Source organism: Actinia tenebrosa, unplaced genomic scaffold (genome assembly GCF_029948245.1).
Source record: "Actinia tenebrosa isolate PJP-AT-01 unplaced genomic scaffold, QUT_ActTen_1.0 PGA_scaffold7__59_contigs__length_16204524, whole genome shotgun sequence".
NCBI lineage: Eukaryota > Metazoa > Cnidaria > Anthozoa > Actiniaria > Actiniidae > Actinia > Actinia tenebrosa.
The window spans coordinates 5,337,813-5,363,780 of NW_028292584.1; the positions used below are offsets into that span (position 1 = coordinate 5,337,813).

General features: G+C 37.9%; 2 protein-coding genes across 5 annotated transcripts in view; both read left to right on the forward strand.

Annotated features, from left to right (window-relative positions):
• The window catches only part of LOC116289132 (neurotrypsin-like), a 59,995-nt gene that overhangs the window by 33,272 nt on the left and 755 nt on the right, over positions 1 to 25,968 (forward strand). Inside the window, exons 2-9 of one of the 4 annotated variants that reach the window (XM_089039905.1) lie at positions 8,966 to 9,298; positions 9,585 to 9,926; positions 10,111 to 10,431; positions 10,710 to 10,776; positions 10,861 to 10,941; positions 11,026 to 11,062; positions 11,477 to 12,178; positions 12,256 to 12,514. In XM_089039905.1, coding sequence (XP_088896031.1) covers positions 8,966 to 9,298; positions 9,585 to 9,926; positions 10,111 to 10,431; positions 10,710 to 10,776; positions 10,861 to 10,941; positions 11,026 to 11,062; positions 11,477 to 11,632 — 1,337 coding nt within the window. In that variant the 3' untranslated portion in view covers positions 11,633 to 12,178; positions 12,256 to 12,514. Of the gene's footprint in view, positions 1 to 8,965; positions 9,299 to 9,584; positions 9,927 to 10,110; positions 10,432 to 10,709; positions 10,777 to 10,860; positions 10,942 to 11,025; positions 11,063 to 11,476; positions 12,179 to 12,255; positions 12,515 to 24,639; positions 24,891 to 25,968 lie in introns of those variants that run through there. The other 3 variants (XM_089039906.1, XM_089039907.1, XM_089039908.1) reach the window with 3 other exon arrangements.
• LOC116289131 (neurotrypsin-like) lies at positions 13,464 to 23,973 on the forward strand. The gene is made up of 8 exons (XM_089039903.1): positions 13,464 to 13,609; positions 20,927 to 21,259; positions 21,534 to 21,863; positions 22,051 to 22,371; positions 22,667 to 22,733; positions 23,315 to 23,395; positions 23,480 to 23,560; positions 23,646 to 23,973. Exons 1-8 carry the CDS (start codon positions 13,561 to 13,563, stop codon positions 23,770 to 23,772), a joined length of 1,389 nt encoding a protein of 462 aa, XP_088896029.1. The 5' UTR covers positions 13,464 to 13,560; the 3' UTR covers positions 23,773 to 23,973.

Below are 25,968 nucleotides of genomic sequence, written 5' to 3' on the forward strand. Positions count from 1 at the left end.
GTCAGCCCATCTTGTATTATCTTCATGATGGTCCCACTCGTGGGTTCGTCAAAGAAGAACTGCTTATCGTGTGATGTCCGAATGCTATCGTATGGATACCATCATCACACATCCACCTCTTACCGTCAAATGCAGACAGTGACACCTTCTCCTGTGTAACGTTGTGTATTTGATGTCCGTAGCTGCGCAGGCTGTTCATTTTATGTCGCTGTTCCTTACGCGTACGCAGGACCTTCAAGTAGGAATCGTGGGTTAAGTCCTTCTTAACCACGTATTTTTTTACGCCTTTAGCTTGCTTTTCTACACCGTCCAGCTTTAGCACGCTGTACATCTTGGCTTTCAGGCCCACGTATTCCACAATGGGTTTTCCTTTCATCTCATCCTTCAATTTTACCGATTACTTTCTTGTTTTTAGGGGAGTAAAGAAAGTGGTCGCGTGGGTAATCGCTGGTGTCGTATTCATCGATGTCGGGAACACAGTCTTCGTAAATGTCTTCCGTCTGCACCTCTAGTATCAAGGAATCGGTGTCGGTGTATAAAAGGCGGCACTTATCACCGTATTTCGGTTTTAGCTTGTCGTAGTAAAACTCATACATGAGCAGCTTTGATAGGTCTAACACTGTAAACCCCGTGTATACGGGTTTATTCAGGAATAGATTCGCTTTCTTCATGTGAATCACGTAGAAGTTTAACATTTCTACGTATCTAACGAATCCAGGCTGTGACACGTATGCTTCTGCTTCCTCTCTGGTGCTGGCTATCTTTATGCTTACGCGCTTGCGGCTGTTCTCCATCGTCTTACCAAATACGCTATTGTTCATTAGTTTAAACAGGTTCTTTTCGAAGTCATTCTTTGCCTGCGTACGCTTTTGTGTGTTAAAGTCAATGCAGGAGCGCATCCATGGTTCCTGCGTGAACTTCAAAACGCGGTGGATCTTCTTCACGCGTAAGCCGTGGCGCACATAGAACTGCAGGTTGCGGTAATGCACCACGTACTTCTTCTTGTCCATCAGGTTCATCGTTAGCTTCCTGTATGGCTTGTATCCGGGACACATTTGCTTTTGCAGCGGACTCAGCTGCTTAAATGGTATCTCTATCGCTTCTGGTGCTAACGGGAACTCATCGTGTGCGTCGTGCAAATGCTCTGGGTACTCCAGGTCCACCTCCAGCACGTAACCTTAGTCGTCTTCTTTACCTACGTTTAGGTAAAACTCTATGGGCTTTATGTTGTCCCATTCAAAGTCGCGTACAGGTAAGTACTGCGACATTGCCCAACCGTAGAGGTTGTTTGCGTCTAAGTAGAAGATGTATGTGGTTGGCTTCTCCGGGTCGTGCTCTACCAGGGGATTGTTTGCGCGGGCGTAACGTCTGCTGGGTCCGCAAACACCGCCGCGGATACCGTCTTCCATAAAGCGGTACATGTCGTATTCCGTTAGGAGATCCAGTTGCGCGTTTGTCTTCTTTAGCAGCGCACTCCAACTAAGCCCAGGAGCCGTGTAGAAGTTCGCTGGATCCAACCTCGTAGTATTCCATTGCCATCTTTCGAAAGCTTTGGAAAACATCTGCGAGCAGCACTACGTCTGAACGTAGGTAGATGTCGTGGTATTCTCCCATATTCTCACAGGAGTACTTTTCCCACACATCTAACGCATGCTGGTACTCCTCATCCTTTATACCAGACTCGTTTAGGGTGCTGTAGAATCTCTCTTTGGGTGGTAGGGGTTCCTTGAATCGATCCCAGGAGTCCATGTATTCGTATGGGTAGACTCCTTTCCTTTCCGCGCCGTATTGACTGGAAATGGGGAACTCCGTGTTATACCTTACTAAGTTTGCTAAAGAGTCCGCCATGAACTGCTGCGAATCTAAGAACTTTAGCTTGCCTACGGTTACGGACATGTACCTTTCTTTGTTGTTGGGTATGCACTTTACTTCGGAGCCGTCTGTTCCTTGTAAGAGTAAGTGACTGTCGTAACCCCTTAAATTGTGAAAGAATACGGGTATTTCCATTTCTGGATCTACTTTGAAGTTTATATTACATTTCCAATGAGCCGCACCTCTGTATTTACCCGTGATGTGGCAGTGATCTCTAACCTTATCCACATAGAAATCCTCAACGAATGCTTTATGACAATGAATGCAGTGGGTGGAAGGCTTGTTGGGCTTTTCCCCCTTCCTTGCATACCTGCCACATTTGAAATGAGCTTCTCCTAGATACTTTCCATCTTCGTCCCACGCTTTCTTGGCTCGTCTTCCAAACTGGAGAAGCGTATGTTGGCAAATGTGACATTTCTTTGCCTTGGTAAAAGCCTCCTGGTTCTCTTTGGTAAATACCATCTTCTTTGGGCGTCTTAATTGTTCTCTTATCTCTTCCTCCTCTTCTCGCAATGCTTCTAGAAACTCATTAGCTGCGTTCTTACCTCGGTAAATCACAGGAGGGTCGGCCTTACCATCTGATCTGACTACTATGTAACCAAAGGAGCAGATCTCGTGTAATCCCACCTTATTCGTGGCACCACTTTTCTGCTCTTCCTTAGTTATCAACGCTTCAAAGTCTGCATATATCACGTAAGGCACCTGCATCTGCTTTTGATGGTCTGAGTAGGATAGGTTTTTATCTGTGGGCATCTGGACCCGTTGCGCCACTTCTTCGACTCCGCGACATATTTCGTAGTGATCCTTTAGAGCTTTAACGCTGGTAAAGGATAACAAACAACAGTCGCAGAAGTATTTCTTGCCTTTGTGTTTGGTGTGTCTGTAAAATAGTCTGCTAACATGTTTGACCCACGAATAATGTCCGCCGTGGTAGAAGAGGTGTATTCGTTCTCCTTTACTCTTTGACAGCACTAGTGGCACTATCGTTTGGTCTCTGACTCCGTAAACGTTAATGGCTAAGTCATTTTCCTGCTCGAATATCGGTATGTCTGTCAGCTGCATTGGGAACTCTACGCCATCCCACTCCAAATCGTCTGTTGGGTACTTGCTTGGTCTACATGGATCCTTATCTACTGGATACAGTGCGGATCGTATTGCCCACATAAAGCAGCGATTGTCGTCATTCTTTACGTTGACTATGGCTTTCTTCCTTTCTACCCACGTTGGTAGGGGGACGTAACTTCCTCCTCGTATTGGCACGTACCTTGCCATGCTAACCTCCATACCTTCTACCTCCTCCACTGTCCAACCTGATCCTTCTTTCGTGTAGTTAGACAGCGACTCCATTATTGCTTCTAAGGCTTCGCTGAGTGACCTATCCAGATTCGTGGACGTCTAATATAACCAGTGACTTTGATCGCAGCATTGCTGTCGTCGTTACCTCATCCTTTGATAAACTTACTTCTACCATTATACTCGCTTTCAGGGCTCCTAATTCTTCTATACCTTTTCGAAGCGTTCTCTTGACCTTCCTTTCTGACTGACGCCAAAACTGTCTAACGTCAATCTCACCGTTACCGGGTATTGACACCGTTTCGAAATTGCTTTGGGATTCCATCTATATAATAGGAAATATCTTATACCTAATTCCGGACCCTTTTCAGATCGTCGTAGTCATACTCACAATCCTGACAATGCCAAAACAATTTAACCTTAGTCTCAAACTTCTTACCACATCTACAATCATAGCTGCTCATACATTTCGTCTTCATCTTCAAATGCTTCTTCAAGTCCACTTCTTTCTTAAAAGTTCTCTTACAATCTTCGCACTCCATATATAGACTAACATATTTAACTACATAAACACGGGATGCGGGTAATCGCGGTACGAATCGAGGAATTCACTTTAGACGGGTAATCCTCTGGTGGTCGTTGCGCTGGAACCCCCATCCCCTATACTACTCTGGAGAGCCTGGCTGCGGTAATTTTACACCGAAAGAGAATTGCTCAAAAGAAGATGATGGTAAGAAAAACATATACAAAACATGTACATAGATATAACCAAGCATACTAAAAGATTCTATCATAATCAGTTACCTCTTTACAAGAGTCTAAAGAATCTAGAATCTATAGGCTTTTGTCATAATTCTGATGTTCAAATATTTTGATGTCAGAATTTCGTATGCAGTTAAGAAATCTTGAAAGATTCAAGATATCTTAGCTTTGATGGGTTGCTATGGCTACTAGTGGAGACAAGAGGCGATTTGTTTAGCTAGTTAGACATAGTTATATCGATTCGGTAATCAATGATTTACGAGTAAGCTGTAGAATGTATTGATAACGTGCCAAAGTGGCGTAGAATGATGTGATGGTCCCCGAGGCTGTAGCAGACATTAATGGCTATGGATAGTTAATTGGGTGAGTACTGAAACACTTTTGTTAACACATGCATTTGGGAAGGCACGTTTTATAATGGGGGAGAGCGGGATGCAAGATTCGCAGTAAATTTTTTTTAGATGATTGTAGCCCTCGCCTTTTATTCAGTAAGAAATATGTGACCCTTTTATAGAGTTAACAAGGAAAAATATTTCGTCAGAAAATAAAAATGTTTGACATGACAAAAAATTTTTTTTTTTACTATTGACTCTCCCATCTAAAGCCCAAGCCCTCCCCCTATGAAAAAACGTATCTTTCATCTTCAGTCTTCTCATTTATACCTTTGTGTGTTGGTTGTCCTATTGATTGATTGCTTCATTCATTAAACAGATTTAACCCTCCACTTCTTTCTTCTTCTTTTTTTTTTTTCTCTCCCTCACACCCATTCGTTCTTTTATTTCATTTTTCATTCATTTATTCACTCGTTTGCTTTTTTTATTCACCCATCCACTTCTTATTTCGCTTTGTTTTTGCATTCGTTTCTTTTTCCACACAGGAAGCCCATCAGTGTAAAGACAACAGTGATGAACTACTAAACCCAAGGTAATAATAATAATTAACACATTTCAGCAATAATTCAATGACCTACGTACATAACTGACATTTGCTTTTCTTTGTCTTAGATGATGACGTCGCAACAGTCGAAATACGTCACCAAAGTGTCCTCAAAATGATGTAAACAGACAGACAGACAGATAAACCTAAAACTAAATAAGCATATTTAAATAGTTAGTTAAGCATCAAAAGTTAATCTTTAAATGTATATATTACTGAAGTATATAATTATAGATGTGAATATGAATATAAATCAACAACTACAATTTTATGTACCAATGAAGACACATATAAATACCAAAATAGATAAATATAAACACCAAAGAATTTCACTCCATTTCCCCTACCCCTCCTTCCTCCATAGACAAACTTGCACCCCCTCCCTCTCCGCCATCCTCGACGAGGAGGACTGTTCAGGACTTTCTCTCCCCCACCCCTCCCCTTGACTACTGAAATATGTTGATATGTAATGGTGGTGTATATTGTACTTATTTCTGTATAATCTCCCCTACCCCTCCATAGACAGACTTGTACTCCTCTGTCAACCATGACGAGGACTACTGTTCAAGACTTTCTCCCTCCCCCTCCCCATGATTACTGATATATGCTGATATGTAATGGTGGTGTATATTGTACCTATTTCTGTATAAAATCCCCTACCCGTCCATAGACACAGACTTGCACCCGTTCACCATCCATGACGAGGACTGTTCAGGACTTTCTCCCCTCCCCCATCCCCATCACTACTGATATATGCTGATATGTAATGGTGGTGTATATTGCATCTATTTCTGTATAATCTCCCCTACCCCTACATAGACACAGACTTGTACTCTTCCACCATCCATGACGAGGACTGTTCAGGACTTTCTCACTCCCCCCTCCCCATGACTACTGATATTGCAAGATATTGGGTATTTCGACTGATATCTGTATTAAATGTTCCCTTAGGAAACATGTTCTGAAGCAGAAGGATAACGCTAACGTTTCTATGACGGCCCTGGGTAAATAATGGAGCTACAACAGGTGTTACTGCATTGGGGTCCCTGTGGGTTCGTTGGTTCTCTGTGGTCTGTGGCACGCATGCGTAGCAAGTAGAGCGAAAAGGCGGCCACGAGGCCACAGAGTTTTTCACCTTTGAAGATCCCTTTAAAGATCCCCTTTTTTGAGAGATTTTTTGGAAGACTTTTACGGGAATTTAAACTCTATTCAGTGTTATAAGGCTTTTTATGTTCTGGTATCTTACGTTTTCGTCAACGAGTTGTAAACGCCTCATTTTATCGTGATTAAAGTTGTTGTTATGTCTATCGCTTCGGCCATCAGATCATCTAGTATGATTATGTTGTTGTACTTGGTATTAATCTCATTTAAATCCTCAGAAAGCTCAGGAAGACCCCGTCCCAATCAAATCCTTTTTCCCAACGAGTCTTTTAAAGTGCTGTAACTATCTTGCCATTGATTATAGCACAATAGGATGCGGATATTTTTCTGCTCTTCACACACGATACGATTCTTTTCTAAGTATCTGTTGGACGAAATAGGTTTTACCGCCAGTCCACTCTCGCTACCACAAAAAGAAGAGCTCAAACGTCTGTTTTCTAATGGTAGCCGATAGCCTGATAGCCAATAGCCGATGGCCGATCGACCCCACATCGACCTCTCATCGACCCCACATCGACCTACAAGCATAAAAGAGACTGTCCTGTCTGTAACAAGCCTAATCTTAAGTTTATGAGGTTCGTTTACGTCAAGTACATAACCTTTATGGGAATGAAAGGAAAAAGTGGTTAGGAAGGGCATGCTTCTCAGCACCACAAAACCACAAGTCGAGCTTACTACCAGCACGGCCAGCAAGTAGTCTAAAAGAAATCAGATGCGTTCGAAAGATAACAAACTTCATATAGTCAAATAATTAAGGTCTTGATTAATGTTGAAAGAGCAAATAAAAAATGAGGTCTTACGTGCCATCCATAAGTCGAGCATTAAAGAATCCTAGTCAACCACAATACACTGCGCGACTATGTTATAGTTTACATTGTTTGTCTGCATCGCTCTCGAAGTACTTCCAAGCTCTTTGATATGAAGCAAAAATTTTGCATCATTGTAAATGTGCTCAAAAGTTTACCAAAGTTTTCTTACTTTCATTCCATAGCAAATAGTTAGCTGTATTTTTTAGAGAGATCCTAATTGTAACATTATGACTTTTCGGTCGTTCATCTGGTAGCCATAGCAACTTTTGAAATCTCACGGAAAACATAATGTGGCCGTAAATAATGTGGTCGTAAATCATCCAGCAGGAATAACAAGACCGATATGATAAAACTGCATTCTAAAACTTGACCTTCAAATTAAAACCGCCATTTTACCTGGCAGAGAAAATGGCGCATTGCATACCAATATTTATGGTTGTATATTAACAACTTGAACATTTTGGCTCAAATTTGCCGCTACCATGAAACATTCGGTGAGTCTTTGAATTGAGTGCAACGTAGATTTGAAGTTTTTATCCAAATACGTGTTTTCATTATGAATTTACCATCATTTTTTTTTAAAAAATTGCTACATTGACAACTTATCTAATTCTTTAAAAATTATTGAAATAGAAAATTAGGGCCAACGATTTTGTTCAACCAACCTCGACTTGCAAATTCGTAATGGTGTAATGCTTTGCAATAACATTATTTCTTTATAATGTTTGCGTATGAAAATACTTTTCTGAATCTATGCAGTTGGCTGATGTATGCGGATGACACCGTGTTATTCTATTCAAGCAAGGATGTGCATGAAATTGAAACAGTCCTAACTAAAGAACTTGGATTGGTGAGCTCCTGGCTGATAAATAACAGTCTATTTCTTCACAAAGATAAGACTGAGAGTGTTCTGTTTGGTACCGGAGCCAGGCTGTCTAATGTAACCGGCTTTGATGTGTCAATAAATGACCATCTTATCAAGCGTAAATCACAGTACACCTATCTTGGTGTTGTCTTGGGAGAGACATTGTCTTTTAATGAACATGTTAAATATGTGTTAAGTAAGGCAAGAAAAAGACTCGGCATATTAGGCCGTATTAGAGATAATTTGTCTATGAACACTGCTAACACGATATATAAGTCTTTTATATTACCTGTTCTGGACTACTGTGATACAGTCTGGAATTGCTGCGGGAAAGTTAATGCTGACTTGCTAGAAAGATTGCAAAGGAGGGCAGCGCGCGTTATTATGAAGAAATTTAGCAGTGATGAAGCCTTAAAATCACTTAGTTATGACACATTGCAAATTAGACGAGATAAACATGTCTATAAGTTAGTTAGGAAATGCCTTGCTGGACGCGTACCTCAGTTTTTTAAGCATTATTTTACTTATAATAGGGATATTGTTCAACGTATTACGAGGCAGAGTGGTTTGCTTCATTTGCCCAGAGTTAGGACGGAATGTGCTAAAAAAGCCTTTTACTATCATGGCTGTATAGTTTTTAATAAAATCGTCAAATAACGTATTTGATAGATATTTAGATTTTTAATGGTCGTATTTTATATACCTACATATTACAATATTATGATACCTACATATATGCATGCAAGAGTGTGTTTCTATGTATGTGTCTGCTTGTGTACATCCTACTCTGCATGTTTATATGTATGTATGTATATAAATTTAGTATATATATTGTATAGTTTATTGATATTATTATTAGTATTAGTTTTTAGCTTAATTTCATATCTTAAATATTTTAGTCTATTTCTTTTGTTTTATTTTTCTTTAGTTAGGGCTCCTGTTGATAACAGTAAATTTATTGTATTTTACTGATAGGATAACCCTGTTTAAATAAAAGTATCTATACTGTACACATAAATATGAGACGGTACAGCCAAATAAAGAATCTTATTCCCAAAAAAATGACATGATTTGAAATTAGCAAACATTACGGCCAATCAAAAAGTGTCTATTAATACTGTCTGGCATAATGTAGACGATAGTCAAAGTCGGTAAAGCGTAACGTACTCCAAGTTAAAGTAAAAAACAACTATGCATGATTTAAATCTCACTTAAAAATAAAAACAGAAAGACTCTTAAGCTAGCACGTTTCTGTGGATTGTTACAGAAGCAAAGTCCAAGGTAGCTGTTCGTCTAGTGGATGGTAAGACTCCTAACGAGGGACGTGTTGAAGTAAGATACAAAGGTACTTGGGGTACAATATGCAATAGTTACTGGGACATAAAGGATGCTTACGTGGTGTGTCACATGTTGAATTACTCCAAGGCAGTAACAGCAACGACTGCTAGCGTCAAAGGGACTGGTCCTATATGGCTTAAAGGGCTTGTTTGCTCCGGATCCCAAGAATCTATTGATCAGTGTCTTCATGCTGGCTGGGGTAACACCGGTGGATGTGATCACAGCCGTGATGCAGGAGTGGTATGTGGCAATCTAACACCAGGTACAACTAGATAAGTTACAAAACACTCATATGATCTTTGTTTATCTATTCATGTTTTTCTATCATGCCAAGAAACAATATTCTAAAATCATCATCTAAAAATTATTGCATTAGTTCGTTGCTATTTTCATCAAATATTCAACTGAGTAACTGAGTTACTTTTTCTGACCACGTTGATTAGAATAGCTATCAATATATATTGTTATCTTTACTTTCTGAATATTAAATCAAGCAATGTAAGGATTGTGACTAATGTTGTTTGTTTATTGAACAATATTTGTTTCAGATGAGAAAGCGATCAAAGTTCGTCTGGTGGGAGATCAAAACCATACTGGTAAAGTAGAAATCCAGTATCAAGGGACCTGGGGAGTAGTGTGTGATCCTTGGAGGTATGGGTGGTGGGATATACGAGATGCTCACGTGATCTGCCGAATGCTTGGATACAAAGCAGCTGAACACGCAATTCGCTACATTGAAGAAGGAACACCAAGAAGAGGGCTCATGTATGATGTGGGATGCAGAGGTAGAGAAAAGTCGATAGCAGAGTGTGCTCACTCAGGATGGTGGAAGGTCCCTTCATGGTGCTCGAATAAACTTCTTGTTGGTGTGGTTTGTAAGACAAATGAAGGTAAAAAAGACAAATCTCTACTTTACTCTAATCATTCAAATATCATCACATCAAAGCCAATCATCTAAATAGTTCATTTCTTGATCACACAATAGCTTTAGTAAAGCTCTATTCATTCTCTTTCAAGCCCTTGTCCAAGTGTCAGTTGTACAATGACCTCAATGATGTTGGTGCAAATCCACAGATCCTCCACCAGTTCAAGTTCGTTTAGCTGGAGGAAGGTCAGACAATTCTGGTCGACTTGAAATCAGGTACCATGGTCAGTGGGGTACTGTATGTGATGATGGATGGGACATGAAAGACGCTGAGGTGGTGTGTCGAATGCTTGGTTACCCTGGAGTACAGAAATACATAACCACCAACTTTACACGCGTCAAGGGTATAATATGGCTGACGTACGTCGGTTGTACAGGAAGAGAAACGTCGATTACAGACTGCAGTCACAATGAATGGGGAAATACAAACTGCTACCATATTGAAGACGTTGGTGTGACGTGCAAGATGGGTATGTTAATAAAAACAAAACAAAAGTGTACCGTGTCGAATTTCATGTCCCGAATCTCGTGCAAATTAATGCAAGATCAAACAACAGGTTTTCATCTTCTGTATTGAAATTCAACACATGTGAAATTCGATGTTTAAACTGGGCCTTACTTTTCTATTGTAAGTGCCTTAATCGTTTTGTTATTATAAAATATTATTCCCTAAATCTTAGGCTCACCGTCTTTATTTCTAACCTAAAAAGGAAAATAAAATACTTTGACTTTTACCTTAATTGTGAAGGCGCAGTTAGAAGGACAACACAAGCACCTACAACTACTAAACCGTTGCTGACCAAACCACTGACCAGGTTAAGGAAAAATCAGATGCATCAAATGTTATGAAAGTAATGTAGCACTTACCTTTTAACACCTCACATTGTGTATCTTTTTAGCAGCGTCACTGAGAGGCCAACAACAAATAAGAAACAGGCACCTACAACTACTAAACCATTGCTGACCAAACCACTGACCAGGTTAAGGAAAAATCAGATGCTTCAAATGTTATGAAAGTAATGTAGCACTTACCTTTTAACACCTCACATTGTGTATCTTTTTAGCAGCGTCACTGAGAGGCCAACAACAAATAAGAAACAGGTGAGTAGTTAACAATGGAAGTAAAAAAAGATAAAAAGGAGCACTTTACAGTGGCAGACCCAGGATTTTAAAAAGGGGGAGAGGTTTCAAAATGGCCGTCGCGCAGGAAAAGCTAGCGCAATAGGCTTTACAAAGGAGGGTTTCTAATTAATTTCATTCCACTGAGCGTAAAGAACACGATCAGCTTCACAAAAGGCTGGAACCGCCTTCCTTGAAACCAACATCTGTTTTATTCATCATATTAGTATAGGATAAGGTGCAGTTGTTGTCTGCATAAAACGAAGTCTTTGCTGATGAAAAAATAACGTTTTTGTTCTTTAGAAAAATCTTATGTGTTTGATTTACCTTGGTTAATAATGATGGAAAATTTTTAAAAAGTTTTTTTTTTTTTTTGCTTCTTAATATAACATAAAGCGAACTGGAGAGCCTGGCTGCGGTAATTTTACACCGAAACCGAATTGCTCAAAAGAAGATGATGGTAAGAAAAACATATACATAGATATAACCAAGCATACTAAAAGATTCTATCATAATCAGTTAACCCTTCAAAAGAGTCTAAAGAATCTTTAGGCTTTTGTCATAATTCTGATGTTCAAATATTTTGATGTCAGAATTTCGTATCGAGTTAAGAAATCTTGAAGGATTCAAGATATCTTAACTTTGATGGGTTGCTATGGCTACTGGAGACAAGAGGCGATTTGTTTAGCTAGTTAGACATAGTTATATCGATTCGGTAATCAATGATTTACGAGTAAGCTGTAGAATGTATTGATAACGTACCAAAGTGGAGTAGAATGATGTGATGGTCATCGAGGCTGTAGCAGACATTAATGGCTGTGGATAGTTGGGTGAGTACTGAAACACATTTGTTAACACATGCATTTGGGAAGGTACGTTTTATAATGGGGGAGAGAAGATAACTCCATTTCTTTCTTCTTTTTTTCTCTCCGTCGCACCCATTCGTTCTTTTATTCATTTTTCATTCATTTATTCAATCGTTCGCTTTTTTTATCCACCCATCCACTTCTTATTTCGCTTTGTTTTAGCATTCGTTTCTTTGTCCACACAGGAAGCCCATCAGTATAAAGACAACAGTGATGAACTACTAAACCAAAGGTAATAAAAATAATTAACACATTTCAGCAATAATTTAATGATCTACCTACATAACTGACATTTTTTCTTTGTCTTAGATGATGACGCCACAACAGTCGAATTACGTCAACCAAGTGTCCTCAGAATAATGCAGACAGACAGACAGACAGAGCTATAACTAAATAAGTATATTCAAATAGTTAGTTAGGTAGTCAGTCAACAGTCAATTTATAAATCTATATATTATTGAAGTATATAATTATAGATGTGAATATGAATATAAATCAACAACTACAATTGTATGTAACAATAAAGACACATATATAGATACAAAAATAAATAAATATAATCACCAAAGCATTTCACGCCATCTCCCCTACCCCTCCCTCCTCCATAGACAGACTTTGCACCCCCTCCCCCTCCGCCATCCATGACAAGGAGGACTGATCAGGACTTTCTCCACCACTAACGAAAGCAGTCAGCTCATTCCTTATGGTTTGATTAAGATTTTGCTTTGCCTGCCTGTTTTTTAGCCTAGGTTATTCATATTTAGACTAGCTTATTGTGAGAAAGCAAAATATTATGTACTTATTGACTGAGTGGGAGGGCCGTACGGGAAAATATTTGGCTCGAGGTGATGCCGTACGGACCGAGCGCAGCGAGGTCCGTACAAATGACCGAGAGCCAAATATTTTCCCGTACGGCCCGACCTAACTCAGTCAATAAGCATTTTATCATATGACCCTCACGAAAAAATCGATAAAAAATAGAAGAAAGAAAGAAATAGTAAATAACAGCTAAAAAAGAGAAAGCGCGCGGATTCGAGCAGGGCCGGACGGGTTTTTCCGGCCCGCTTACGTCAACCCGTCCGGCCCCCATCACGTGACTTTTTTCAATGGTTTTATTAGAGCGCGCGAGCAGGGCCGTACGGGTCATATGATAAAAACTATTCATGTATGGGTACGGTTGGGAAACTATACTAAATGTTCCTCTTTATTTGGCGCGCACACGCATAAAGGCTTGAATACGTTTGACCTTATTAGTTCAAATTTTAGTAAAATATAAAAAGCACCGTAATCATAAAAAAATTAAAATAAAAATGAAATACGAATTTCATAAAGAGATAATTTGTTATTATTGAAAAATGTTTTTTATCAAAGTTTCAAATATTTTTGTGTGAATCAAAAGTCACTCGCCCCACTCCCCCCTGACAAAACTAGACTCGAAAGCGTAACAAGTAGCTCTAAGACGAGCTGTGCTGTCAATTACAATCAATATCCTTACTATTTATACCTGATCCCAGTGTCAGACTGTAGTCATTCTTTGCATTACCTTCTGCCTTGGCTGCAGCGTTCACTAGATTTCCCTACAAACCTTATCTTGGATGAGGACCTGACGGATCGATGGCGCGCCTTATACTGTTACTGTGTACTGTGTTCTTGTTGGTTAAGGGTGAGTCTAAAAATAGAGCAAACATTATTTCTATTAATTAATTAATATTATTAAGTAATTTTTCTTAATTGTTCAATCTGATCAGTTAATCTTATTACCTGGTAAGGTCATTTCACGAGCTACGTTCGGTCAATAATTACATAATAAGAAACTCACATTAAGAGCTGAATAATCCGATCGAGAAAAGCAATTGTAATTTCGTACAAATTGAAATAGAAAGTACAGAAGGGCGTGTTGAATACTATTTTGTAGTTGTAAAAGGAGAATTTGACAGTTCCATCAAGTTAAGGGACGTTCAAACTTCGTTTCAAACTTCGCATATTCAAATAATTAAGATCTTGATAAATGTTGAAAGAGCAAATAAAATAAGAGGGTTACAGAATTCACTGAGGAGTGAGATAATATAAAAATGCAGCTACAGCTTTTTTTGGCAAAAAACTTTTTAATAATAGCTTACGTGCCATCCATAAGTCGAGCATTAAAGAATCCTAGTCAACCACAATGCACTGCGTGACTATGTTATTGTTTACATTGTTTGTCGCTCTCGAAGTACTTCCAAGCTCTTTAATATGGAGCAAAAATTTTGCATCATTGCAAATTTGCTATGCAAAAGTGCTCAAAAGTTTACCAAAGTTTCTTACTTTCATTCCATAGCAATTAAGTAGCTGTTTTTCTCAGAGTGATCCTAATTGTAACATTATGACTTTTCGGTCGTTCATCTGGTAGCCATCGCAATTTTTGAAATCTCACGGAAAACATGTGGTCGTAAATCATCCAGCAGGAATAACAAGACCAATGATACTGCATTCTGTAACTTGACATTCAAATTAAAACCCAACCGCCATTTTACCTGGCAGAGAAAATGGCGCACTGCATTCCAATATTTTTGGTTTTATATTGTCAACTTGCAAATCTTGGCTAAAAATTTAGCGCCACTATGAAACATTCGGTAACTCTTTGAAGTTTTTATCCAAATACGTGTTTTCATTTTGAATTTACCATCATTTTTTACCAAATTTGCTACATTGACAACTTATCTAATTCTTTGAAAATTATTGAAATAGAAAATGGGGGCCAACGATTTTGTTCAACCAACCTCGACTTGCAAGTTCGTAATGGGGTAATGCTTTGTCATTACATTATTTCTTTATAATGTTTGCGCATGAGAATACTGTACACATGAATATGAGACGGTGCAGTCAAGTAAAGAATCTTATTCCCAAAAAAATGACATGATTTGAAATTAGCAAACATTACGCCCTATCAAAAAGAGTCTATTAATACTGTCTGGCGTAATGTAGACGATAGTCAAAGTCGGTAAAGCGTAACGTACTCCAAGTTAAAGTAAAAAACAACTATGCATGATTTAAACCTCACTTAAAAATGAAAACAGAAATATTCTTAAGCTAGCACGTTTCTGTATATTGTTACAGAAGCAAAGACCAAGGTAGCTGTTCGTCTAGTGGATGGAAAGACTCCTGACGAGGGACGTGTAGAAGTAAGATACAAAGGTACTTGGGGTACCATATGCAATGATGAATGGAACATATGGGATGCTTACGTGGTATGTCACATGTTGAATTACACCAAGGCAGTTACAGCAACAACTGCTAGTGTCAAAGGAACTGGTCCTATATGGCTTAAAAGGCTTTATTGCACCGGATCCCAAGAATCTATTGATCAGTGTCTTCATGCTGGCTGGGGTAACACTGGTGGATGTGATCACAGCCGTGATGCTGGAGTGGTATGTGGCAATTTAACACCAGGTACAACTAGATATGTTACAAAACAAGACGTTCATATGATCTTTGTTTATCTTTATTCAGTCATGTCAAGAGAAATAGTTTAAAATCAACAACTGAAAATTATTGCATTAGTTCGTTGCTATTTTTTTCAAATATTCAAGTTACTTTTTGAGACAACGTTGATTAGAATAGTTATCGATATATATTGTGTATCTTTACTTTCTGAATATTAAATCAAGCAATGTTAGGATTGTGATTAGGATGTTGTTTGTTTATTGTACAATATTTGTTTTAGAGGAGAAAGCTATCAAAGCTCGTTTGGTGGGAGATCAAAACCATACTGGTTAAGTAGAAATCAAGTATCAAGGGACCTGGGGAGTAGTGTGTGATTATTGGTGGAATGCGTGGTGGGATATACGAGATGCTCACGTGATCTGCAGAATGCTTGGTTACAAAGCAGCTGAACACGCAATTTGGAATATTGAAGGAGAGACACCAAGAAGAGGGCTCATGTATGATGTGGGATGCAGAGGTAGAGAAAAGTCGATAGCAGAGTGTGCTCACTCAGGATGGTGGAAGGTCCCTTCATGGTGCTCGAATAAACTTCTTGTTGGTGTGGTTTGTCAGACAAATGAAGGTAAGAAAGACAAAAATCTACTTTACTCTAATCATTCAAATATCATCACATCAAAGTCAATCATCTAAATAGTTCATTTTTTGATCAGACAAGAGCTTTAGTAAAGCTCTACTTATTCTCTTTCAAACACTTGTCCAAGTGACAGTTGTACAATGACCTCAATGATGTTGATGCAAATCCACAGATCCTCCACCAGTTCAAGTTCGTTTAGCTGGAGGAAGATCAGGCAATTCTGGTCGACTTGAAGTCAGGTACCATGGTCAGTGGGGTACTGTATGTGATGATGGATGGGACATGAAAGACGCTGAGGTGGTGTGTCGAATGCTTGGTTACCCTGGAGTACAGGAATACATAACCACCAAATTTACATCCGTCAAGGGTATAATATGGCTGAAATACGTCGGTTGTACAGGAAGAGAAACGTCGATTACAGACTGCAGTCACAATGGATGGGGTAATACAAACTGCTACCATTGGGAAGACGTTGGAGTGACGTGTAAGATGGGTACAACAACAAATAAGAAACAGGTGAGTAGGTAAAAATAGAAGTGAAATAAGATAAAGATAAAAAAGAGCACGATCCAGTGGCAGATCCAGGATTTCAAAAAGGGAAGCGGTTCCAAAATGGCCGCCGCGCAGAAAAAGCTAGAGCGCAATAGGCTTTACAAAGGAGGGTTTCTAATTAATTTCATTTCAATGAGTGTAAAGAACGCGATCAGTTTCACAAAAGGCTGGAACCGCCTTGCTTGAAACCATCATCTGTTTTATTCATCATATTAGTATAGGATAAGATGCAGTTATTGTCTGCATAAAACGAAGTCTTTTCTGATGAAAAAATAACGTTTTTGTTCTTTAGAAAAATCTTATGTGTTTGATTTACCTTGGTTAATAATGATGGAAAATTTTAAAAAAGTTGGTTTTTTTTCATCTTCACATAACATAAAGCTAACTGGAGAGCCTGGCTGCGGTAATTTTACACCGAAAGCGAATTGCTCAAAAGAAGATGATGGTAAGAAAAACATATACATGCAAAACATGTACATAGATATAACCAAGCATACTAAAAGATTCTATCATAATCAGTTTCCTCTTTACAAGAGTCTAAAGAATCTAGAATCTTTAGGCTTTTGTCATAATTCTGATGTTCAAATATTTCCCAAACTTCGCATAGTCAAATAATTAAGGTCTTGATAAAAGTTGAAAGAGCAATTAAAAAATGAGGGTTACAGAATTCACTAAGGAGTAAGAAGATATAAAAAATGCAGCTACAGCTTTTTTGGTAAAAAAAAAACGTCAGCAATAGCTTACGTGCCATCCATAAATCGAGCATTAAAATATCCTAGTCAACCATAATGCACTGCGCGACTATGTTATTGTTTATATTGTTTGTCTACATCGCTCTCGAAGTACTTAATTCCAAGCTCTTTAATATGGAGCAAAAATTTTGCATCATTGCAAAAGTGCTCAAAAGTTTACCAAAGTTTTCTTACTTTCATTCCATAGCAAATAGTTAGCTGTATTTTTTAGAGAGATCCTAATTGTAACATTATGACTTTTCGGTCGTTCATCTGGTAGCCATCGCAAATTTTGAAATCTCACGGAAAACATAATGTGGCCGTAAATAATGTGGTCGTAAATCATCCAGCAGGAATAACAAGACCGATATGATAAAGCTGCATTCTAAAACTTGACCTTCAAATTAAAACCGCCATTTTACCTGGCAGAGAAAATGGTGCATTGCATACCAATATTTATGGTTGTATATTAACAACTTGAAAATATTGGCTCAAATTTATTGCCGCCACCATGAAACATTCGGTGAGTCTTTGAATTGAGTGCAACGTAGATTTGAAGTTTTTATCCAAATACGTGTTTTCATTATGAATTTCCCATCATTTTTTACCAAATTTGCTACATTGACAACTTATCTAATCCTTTAAAAATTATTGAAATAGAAAATGTGGGCGGCCAACGATTTTGTTCAACCAAACTCGACTTGCAAGTTCGTAATGGTGTAAAGCTTTGCCATTACATTATTTCTTTATAACGTTTGCGCATGAAAATACTGTACACATGAATATGAGACGGTGCAGGCAAGTAAAGAATCTTATTCTCAAACGAATAGATGACATGATTTGAAATTATCAAACATTACGCCCAATCAAAAAGAGTCTATTAATACTGTCTGGCGTAATGTAGACGATAGTCAAAGTCGGTACAACAATATAATAAAATACAACACAATAACTTTATTTAACGTGGTCGAAAATACACTTAGCTCAATATATAGGATATGTTATGAGAGAGAAAATTAATGTTTTTACAGACTAAGCTAGACATCAGTTTTCTAATTACTATTTCTTATCGTATGAAAACAAGATAAAGAGCGAGCAATTAGTCATTGAAAATATCGATATAAGATTTCAGTAAGGCTGCCATCACGCACGAGTTTAGATGATGGTATGCTTTGAATTTACAAGTAAACTACTTAGCTCCTCCCATTAGTATGTACACTTATGGTTACACCCTAAACACTCTTTACCTCTTTGCTTAGTTATTTTAGCACTATTCTTTTAAATCTTATGATATAATTATTCCTCGCAGACCTTTCTATACGTTAGTCAAAGATCATTAGGGTTGACTATGACCTTGATGAAGCTCTATGTCTTCATCTAAACTTGGATGTATACTTCATCCCTGATGAAGTCATCCTCATAGTATTCCAGTGGTCTTTATATAAAGATCACATGTGTCTTTATATAAAGACACATGTGGCTTTGTATAAAATCACTTGAATACTAATGAAGAGGACTTTTTCGGTTATAAAGGTTCATGCACGTGACGTGTATGGTGGCTCCAATTGGACCATAAGCTTATGAATTATTAAAGTGTATATGACACGAAAAAATTTTAATGTTAAGAATGTGTAGTTTATTGGCATTAATAAGAATATCATGGTTAAATTTGTTCCAAAAACGTATTTCTCTAGAAATTCAAAAAATTTTAGCACGAGTTGTGACGTCATTTTGTTTACAAGTCTCCAGATTTAGTTGCAAATACACGAAATATGTTTGAATATAGAATCTTAATTTCAAGTAGTACACTTTTCAATTTCCCAACATTGGAAGAGTACTACGTAAGCTATCAAATGAAGCTGACTAAAATATGTCTTTTGTCGTTAATTTATATGAATTACAACTTATATTTAGTACATTACTACTGAATCTAGAGTACGTGTCAACAAAATGACGTCACAAATTGGGATTAACTTTCGCAAATATCTCAAGAAATAAGCTTTTGAAACAAATTTTGTTACGATATATTTATTATTACTAACAAACTATACATTTTAAATGATGGAATGTTTTCGTGTCATATACACTTTAATGAGTGTTTTAAGTTAAAATTATGATATAATATAAATATGATAAAATATATCTATATATAAATATACAATATAGTACTAATAAGAAATATAAAATACAATTTATTTACAATGTCTTAAAATAAAGTATTAGTAATTATGTCTGTGAGTTATACAAGGTTTCTGGTTCCAATGTTCTTAATTCTTTAAGGAAGCTTTTTATGTTCACTTCTCGTCTCATGCTATCTGGTAGACTGTTCCATATTTTGGGAGCAATATACCGCCATGACTTAAGGCCCTGCTTTGTAGAATTGATTTTTGGCAGTTTTAGAATGTTCGTTCCTCTTAGATTGTAACTTGTACTTCGGTGTTGCAGCAGTTCCTTTATGGATTCTGGGCTGTATTCTTTATGAAGGGCCTTGAAGACAGTTAGTACAATCTTGAGTCTTCTCTCGTACAGAGTAGTAGATCCCAGTTTTTTGAGTAGATTAGTATACGAGCTGTTCTTGTCTTGAAAAACGAAACGGATTGCTCGTTCATTTACTTTCTCTAGCTTGTCTGTTGCGTTTTTGCAACAAAAGTGCCAAACATCGGAACAGTAATCGAAGTGTGGTGAGATGAAGTGTTGGTAAATGTCTTTCCTTGTCTGGATAGGTAGTAACTTCTTCATACGCTTTAACACAGCAATCTGTTGAGAAACTTTTCTAGCTATTTTAGCTATTTGCTTGTCATATTTTAGCTTCTGATCAAAAATTACACCAAGGAGGTTTAGCTCTTCTTTAATTGGGATAACTTTATCTTCACAGTAGAATGTTGGCTTTGCTTGAGTATTACCCATGACCATTGCTTGATATTTAGAGGGATTTCGCTTCATTCCGTTTCTTTGGTACCATTCATCAACGCGGATCAAGTCTTCATTATTCATTTCTTGAACGCGGAGTGGATTAGTGTCTGCAGCGAAAAGTTGAGTATCATCTGCGTAGGCGGAGAGATCACAGTTTTTAACTACGTAGGCGAGGTCGTTCATAAAAATATTGAAAAGCAAGGGGCCTAAGATTGAACCTTGACGGAACCCTGCTTCAATTTGTTGCCAGGTTGAAAATTTATCGCTTAGCTTTACTCTTTGATATCGATTTGAGAGATAATTACTAATAAGCTTAACAGTGTTGTGATCAGCACCGCATTGTTTTATCTTTGCAACAATTAGGTCGTGAGACAGAGTATCAAAGGCTTTACTTAAGTCCGTTGAGACCAGTCCAATTAGTTTATGGTTGTCTAATTCTCTTTTCCAGTGCTCAGACAAAGTTAATAGAGCTGTGTCGCAGCCGTGGTACTTTCTGTAGGCTAAAACGAACTTGTGATAGATACGCTCAAATTGCGGACTAATTCGACTGTGTACTAAAGTACCAAATACTTTGGATAACGAGGGTAAAATAGTAATAGGTCTGTAATTTGATTTGTCTAAACGACAGTCCTTATTGTAACGTAACGTACTCCAAGATAAAGTTACAAAAAAATACATAATTTAAACTCCACTTAAAAAGCTAGCACGTTTCTGTGTATTGTTACAGAAGCAAAGTCCAAGGTAGATGTTCGTCTAGTGGATGGAAAAAGTCCTAACGAGGGACGTGTTGAAGTAAGATACAAAGGTACTTGTGGTACAATATGCAATAGTTACTGGGGCATAATGGATGCTTACGTGGTGTGTCACATGGTGAATTACTCCAAGGCAATTACAGCAACGACTTCTAGCGTCAAAGGAACTGGTCCTATATGGCTTAAAAGGCTTTATTGCACCGGATCCCAAGAATCTATTGATCAGTGTCCTCATGCTGGCTGGGGTAACACTGGTGGATGTGATCACAGCCGTGATGCTGGAGTGGTATGTGGCAATCTAACACCAGGTACAGCTAGATAAGCTACAAAACACTCATAGGATCTTTGTTTATCTATTCAATCGTGTCAAAATAAAATTTTTTTTATCATCAACTTATAGTTCTTGCATTAGTTCGTTTTCCATTTTTATCAAATAATAAAGTTATTTTTTGTGACGACGTTGATTAGGATAGTTATCTATATATAATGTGTATCTTTACACTGTCTCAACATCAAACTTTGCAAGCAAAGTAAGGAATGTGATTAGGATGTTGGTTGTTTATTGAACAATATTTGTTTCAGAGGAGAAAGCGATCAAAGTTCGTCTGGTGGGAGATCAAAACTATACTGGCAAAGTAGAAATACTGTATCAAGGGACCTGGGGAAAAGTCTGTCATTATGGATGGGATATACAAGATGCTCACGTGATCTGCAGAATGCTTGGTTACAAAGCAGCTGAACACGCAATTGGGATTATTGAAAGAGATACACCAAGAATAACGTTCATGTATGATGTGGGATGCAGTGGTAGAGAAAAGTCGATAGCAGAGTGTGCTCACCATGGATGGTGGACAATTTATTATCACTGCTCGAATAAATATCTTTCTGGTGTGGTTTGTCAGACAAATGAAGGTAAGAAAGACAAATCTCTACTTTCCTCTGATCATTCAAATATCATCACATCAAAGCAAACCATTTAAATAGATCATTATTTGTTGATCAGACAAAAGTTTTAGTAAACCTCTACTTATTCTCTTCCAAACACTTGTCCAAGTGTCAGTTGTACAATGACCTCAATGATGTTGGTACAAATCCACAGATCCTCCACCAGTTCAAGTTCGTTTAGCTGGAGGAAGGTCAGACAATTCTGGTCGACTTGAAGTCAGGTACCATGGTCAGTGGGGTACTGTATGCGATGATGGATGGGACATAAAAGACGCTGAGGTGGTGTGTCGTATGCTTGGTTACCCTGGAGTACAGGAATACCTAACCACCAAATTTACACCCGTCAAGGGTATAATATGGCTGATATACGTTGGTTGTACAGGAAGAGAAACGTCGATTACAGACTGTAGTCACAATGGATGGGGTAATTCGCGTTGTACCCATAGTGAAGACGTTGGAGTGAAGTGTAAGATGGGTACGTTATTGAAAAAAAACAAATGTGTACCGCTTCGAATTTCATGTTCCGTATCTACTGCAAATTAATTCAAGGTCAAATAACAGGTTTTGCTCATTTATATTGAAATTGAACACATGTTCAATTCGATTTTTAAACTGGGCCTTACTTTTGTATTGCCAGTGACTTAATTTTAGTTTTTTTAAACTTTTTTTTGTTATTGTTAGATATTATTCCCTAAAACTCTGGCACACCATATCTTTAATATCTTGAAGTGAAAAACAAACATTCTTTGACTTTTATCTTCATTTTGAAGGCGCAGTTAGACGGACAACACAAGAACCTACAACTACTAAACCATTGCTGACCAAACCACTTTCCAGGTTAAGTAAAAATCAGATGCTTCAAATGTTGTGAAAGTAATGTAGCACTTACCTTTTAACACCTCACATTGTGCATCTTTTTAGCAGCGTCACTGAGAAGCCAACAACAAATAAGAAACAGGCACCAACAACTACTAAACCATTGCTGACCAAACCACTGACCAGGTTAAGGATACATCAGTTGCGTAACTATGTTATGAAAGTTATGTAGCACTTACCTTTTAACACCTCACATTGTGTATATTTTTAGCATCGTCACTGAGAGGCCAACAACAAATAACAAACAGGCACCAACAACTACTAAACCATTGCTGACCAAACCACTGACCAGGTTAAGGAGACATCAGTTGCGTAACTATGTTATGAAAGTTATGTAGCACTTACCTTTTAACACCTCACATTGTGCATCTTTTTAGCATCGTCACTGAGAGGCCAACAACAAATAACAAACAGGCACCAACAACTACTAAACCATTGCTGACCAAACCACTGACCAGGTTAAGGAAAAATCATAGGCTTCAAATGTTATGAAAGTAATGTAGCACTTACCTTTTCACACCTCACATTGTGTATCTTTTTAGCAGCGTCACTGAGAGGCCAACAACAAATAAGAAACAGGCACCTACAACTACTAAACCATTGCTGACCAAACCACTGACCAGGTTAAGGAAAAATCAGATGCTTCAAATGTTATGAAAGTAATGTAGCACTTACCTTTTAACACCTCACATTGTGTATCTTTTTAGCAGCGTCACTGAGAGGCCAACAACAAATAAGAAACAAGCACCTACAACTACTAAACCATTGCTGACCAAACCACTGACCAGGTTAAGGAGACATCAGTTGCGTAACTATGTTATGAAAGTTATGTAGCACTTACCTTTTAACACCTCACATTGTGTATATTTTTAGCATCGTCACTGAGAGGCCAACAACAAATAACAAACAGGCACCTACAACTACTAAACCATTGCTGACCAAACCACTGACCAGGTTAAGGAGACATCAGTTGCGTAACTATGTTATGAAAGTAATGTAGCACTTACCTTTTAACACCTCACATTGTGTATCTTTTTAGCATCGTCACTGAGAGGCCAACAACAAATAACAAACAGGCACCAACAACTACTAAACCATTGCTGACCAAACCACTGACCAGGTTAAGGAAAAATCAGATGCTTCAAATGTTATGAAAGTAATGTAGCACTTACCTTTTAACACCTCACATTGTGTATCTTTTTACCACCGTCACTGAGAGGCCAACAACAAATAAAAAACAGGCACCTACAACTACTAAACCATTGCTGACCAAACCACTGACCAGGTTAAGGAAAAATCAGATGCTTCAAATGTTATGAAAGTAATGTAGTACTTACTTTTTAACACCTCACAATGTGCATCTTTTTAGCAGCGTCACTGAGAGGCCAACAACAAATAAGAAACACGCACCTACAACTACTAAACCATTGCTGACCAAACCACTGACCAGGTTAAAAGAAAATTAGTTGCGTAAAATGTTATGAAAGTAATGTAGCACTTATCTTTTAACACCTCACATTGTGCATCTTTTTAGCAGCGTCACTGAGAGGCCAACAACAAATAAGAAACAGGCACCTACAACTACTAAACCATTGCTGACCAAACCACTGACCAGGTTAAAAGAAAATTAGTTGCGTAAAATGTTATGAAAGTAATGTAGCACTTATCTTTTAACACCTCACATTGTGCATCTTTTTAGCATCGTCACTGAGAGGCCAACAACAAATAAGAAACAGGCACCTACAACTACTAAACCATTGCTGACCAAACCACTGACCAGGTTAAGGAAAAATCAGATGCTTCAAATGTTATGAAACCAGTAATGTAGCACTTACCTTTTAACACCTCACATTGTGCATCTTTTTAGCAGCGTCACTGAGAGGACAGGAACAAATAAGAAACAGGCACCTACAACTACTAAACCATTGCTGACCAAACCACTGACCAAGTTAAAAGAAAATTAGTTGCGTAAAATGTTATGAAAGTTATGTAGCACTTACCTTTTAATACCTCACATTGTGCATCTTTTTAGCAGCGTCACTGAGAGGCCAACAACAAATAAGAAACAGGCACCTACAACTACTAAACCATTGCTGACCAAACCACTGACCAGGTTAAGGAGACATCAGTTGCGTAACTATGTTATGAAAGTAATGTAGCACTTACATTTTAACACCTCACATTGTGTATATTTTTAGCATCGTCACTGAGAGGCCAACAACAAATAAGAAACAGGTGAGTAGTTAACAATGGAAGTAAAATAAGATAAAGATAAAAAAGAGCACGACCCAGTGGCAGATCCAGGATTTCAAAAAGGGAAGCGGTTCCAAAATGGCTGTCGCGCAGAAAAAGCTAGCGCAATAGGCTTTACAAAGAATGGTTTCTAATTAATTTCATTCAACTGAGTGTAAAGAACACGATCAGCTTCACAAAAGGCTGGAACCGCCTTGCTTGAAACCATCATCTGTTTTATTCATCATATTAGTATAGGATAAGGTGCAGTTATTGTCTGCATAAAACGAAGTCTTTGCTGATGAAAAAATAACGTTTTTGTTCTTTAGAAAAATCTTATGTGTTTAATTTACCTTGGTTAATAATGATGGAACATTAAAAAAAAGTTGTTTTTTTTTCATCTTCACATAACATAAAGCGAACTGGAGAGCCTGGCTGCGGTAATTTTACACCGAAAGCGAATTGCTCAAAAGAAGATGATGGTAAGAAAAACATATGTAAAACATGTACATAGATATAACCAAGCATACTATAAACGTTTCTATCATAATCAGTTAACCCTTCACAAGAGTCTAAAGAATCTAGATTCTTTAGGCTTTTGTCATAATTCTGATGTTCAAATATTTTGATGTCAGAATTTTGTATGCAGTTAAGAAATCTTGAGGGATTCAAGATATTTTAGCTTTGATGGGTTGCTATGGCTGCTAGTGGAGACAAGAGGCGATTTGCTTAGCTAGTTAGACATAGTTATATCGATTCGGTAATCAATGATTTACGAGTAAGCTGTAGAATGTATTGATAACGTAACCGAAGTGGAGTAGAATGATGTCATGGTCCCCGAGGCTGTAGCAGACGTTAATGGCTGTGGATAGTTGGTAAGTACTGAAACACTTTAGTCAACACATGCATTTGGGAAGGTACGTTTTATAATGGGGGAGAGAGGGCTGCAAGATTCGCAGTAAGC

Bases quoted from the DNA above. Each gene is read 5' to 3' on its own strand.
- LOC116289131 (XM_089039903.1), top strand. From the start codon at position 13,561: ATGGCGCGCCTTATACTGTTACTGTGTACTGTGTTCTTGTTGGTTAAG. The intron at 21,864-22,050 runs GTAAGAAAGACA...ACAAATCCACAG, and splicing joins GGTTTGTCAGACAAATGAAG to ATCCTCCACCAGTTCAAGTT. The intron at 22,372-22,666 runs GTACGTTATTGA...TTCATTTTGAAG, and splicing joins TGGAGTGAAGTGTAAGATGG to GCGCAGTTAGACGGACAACA.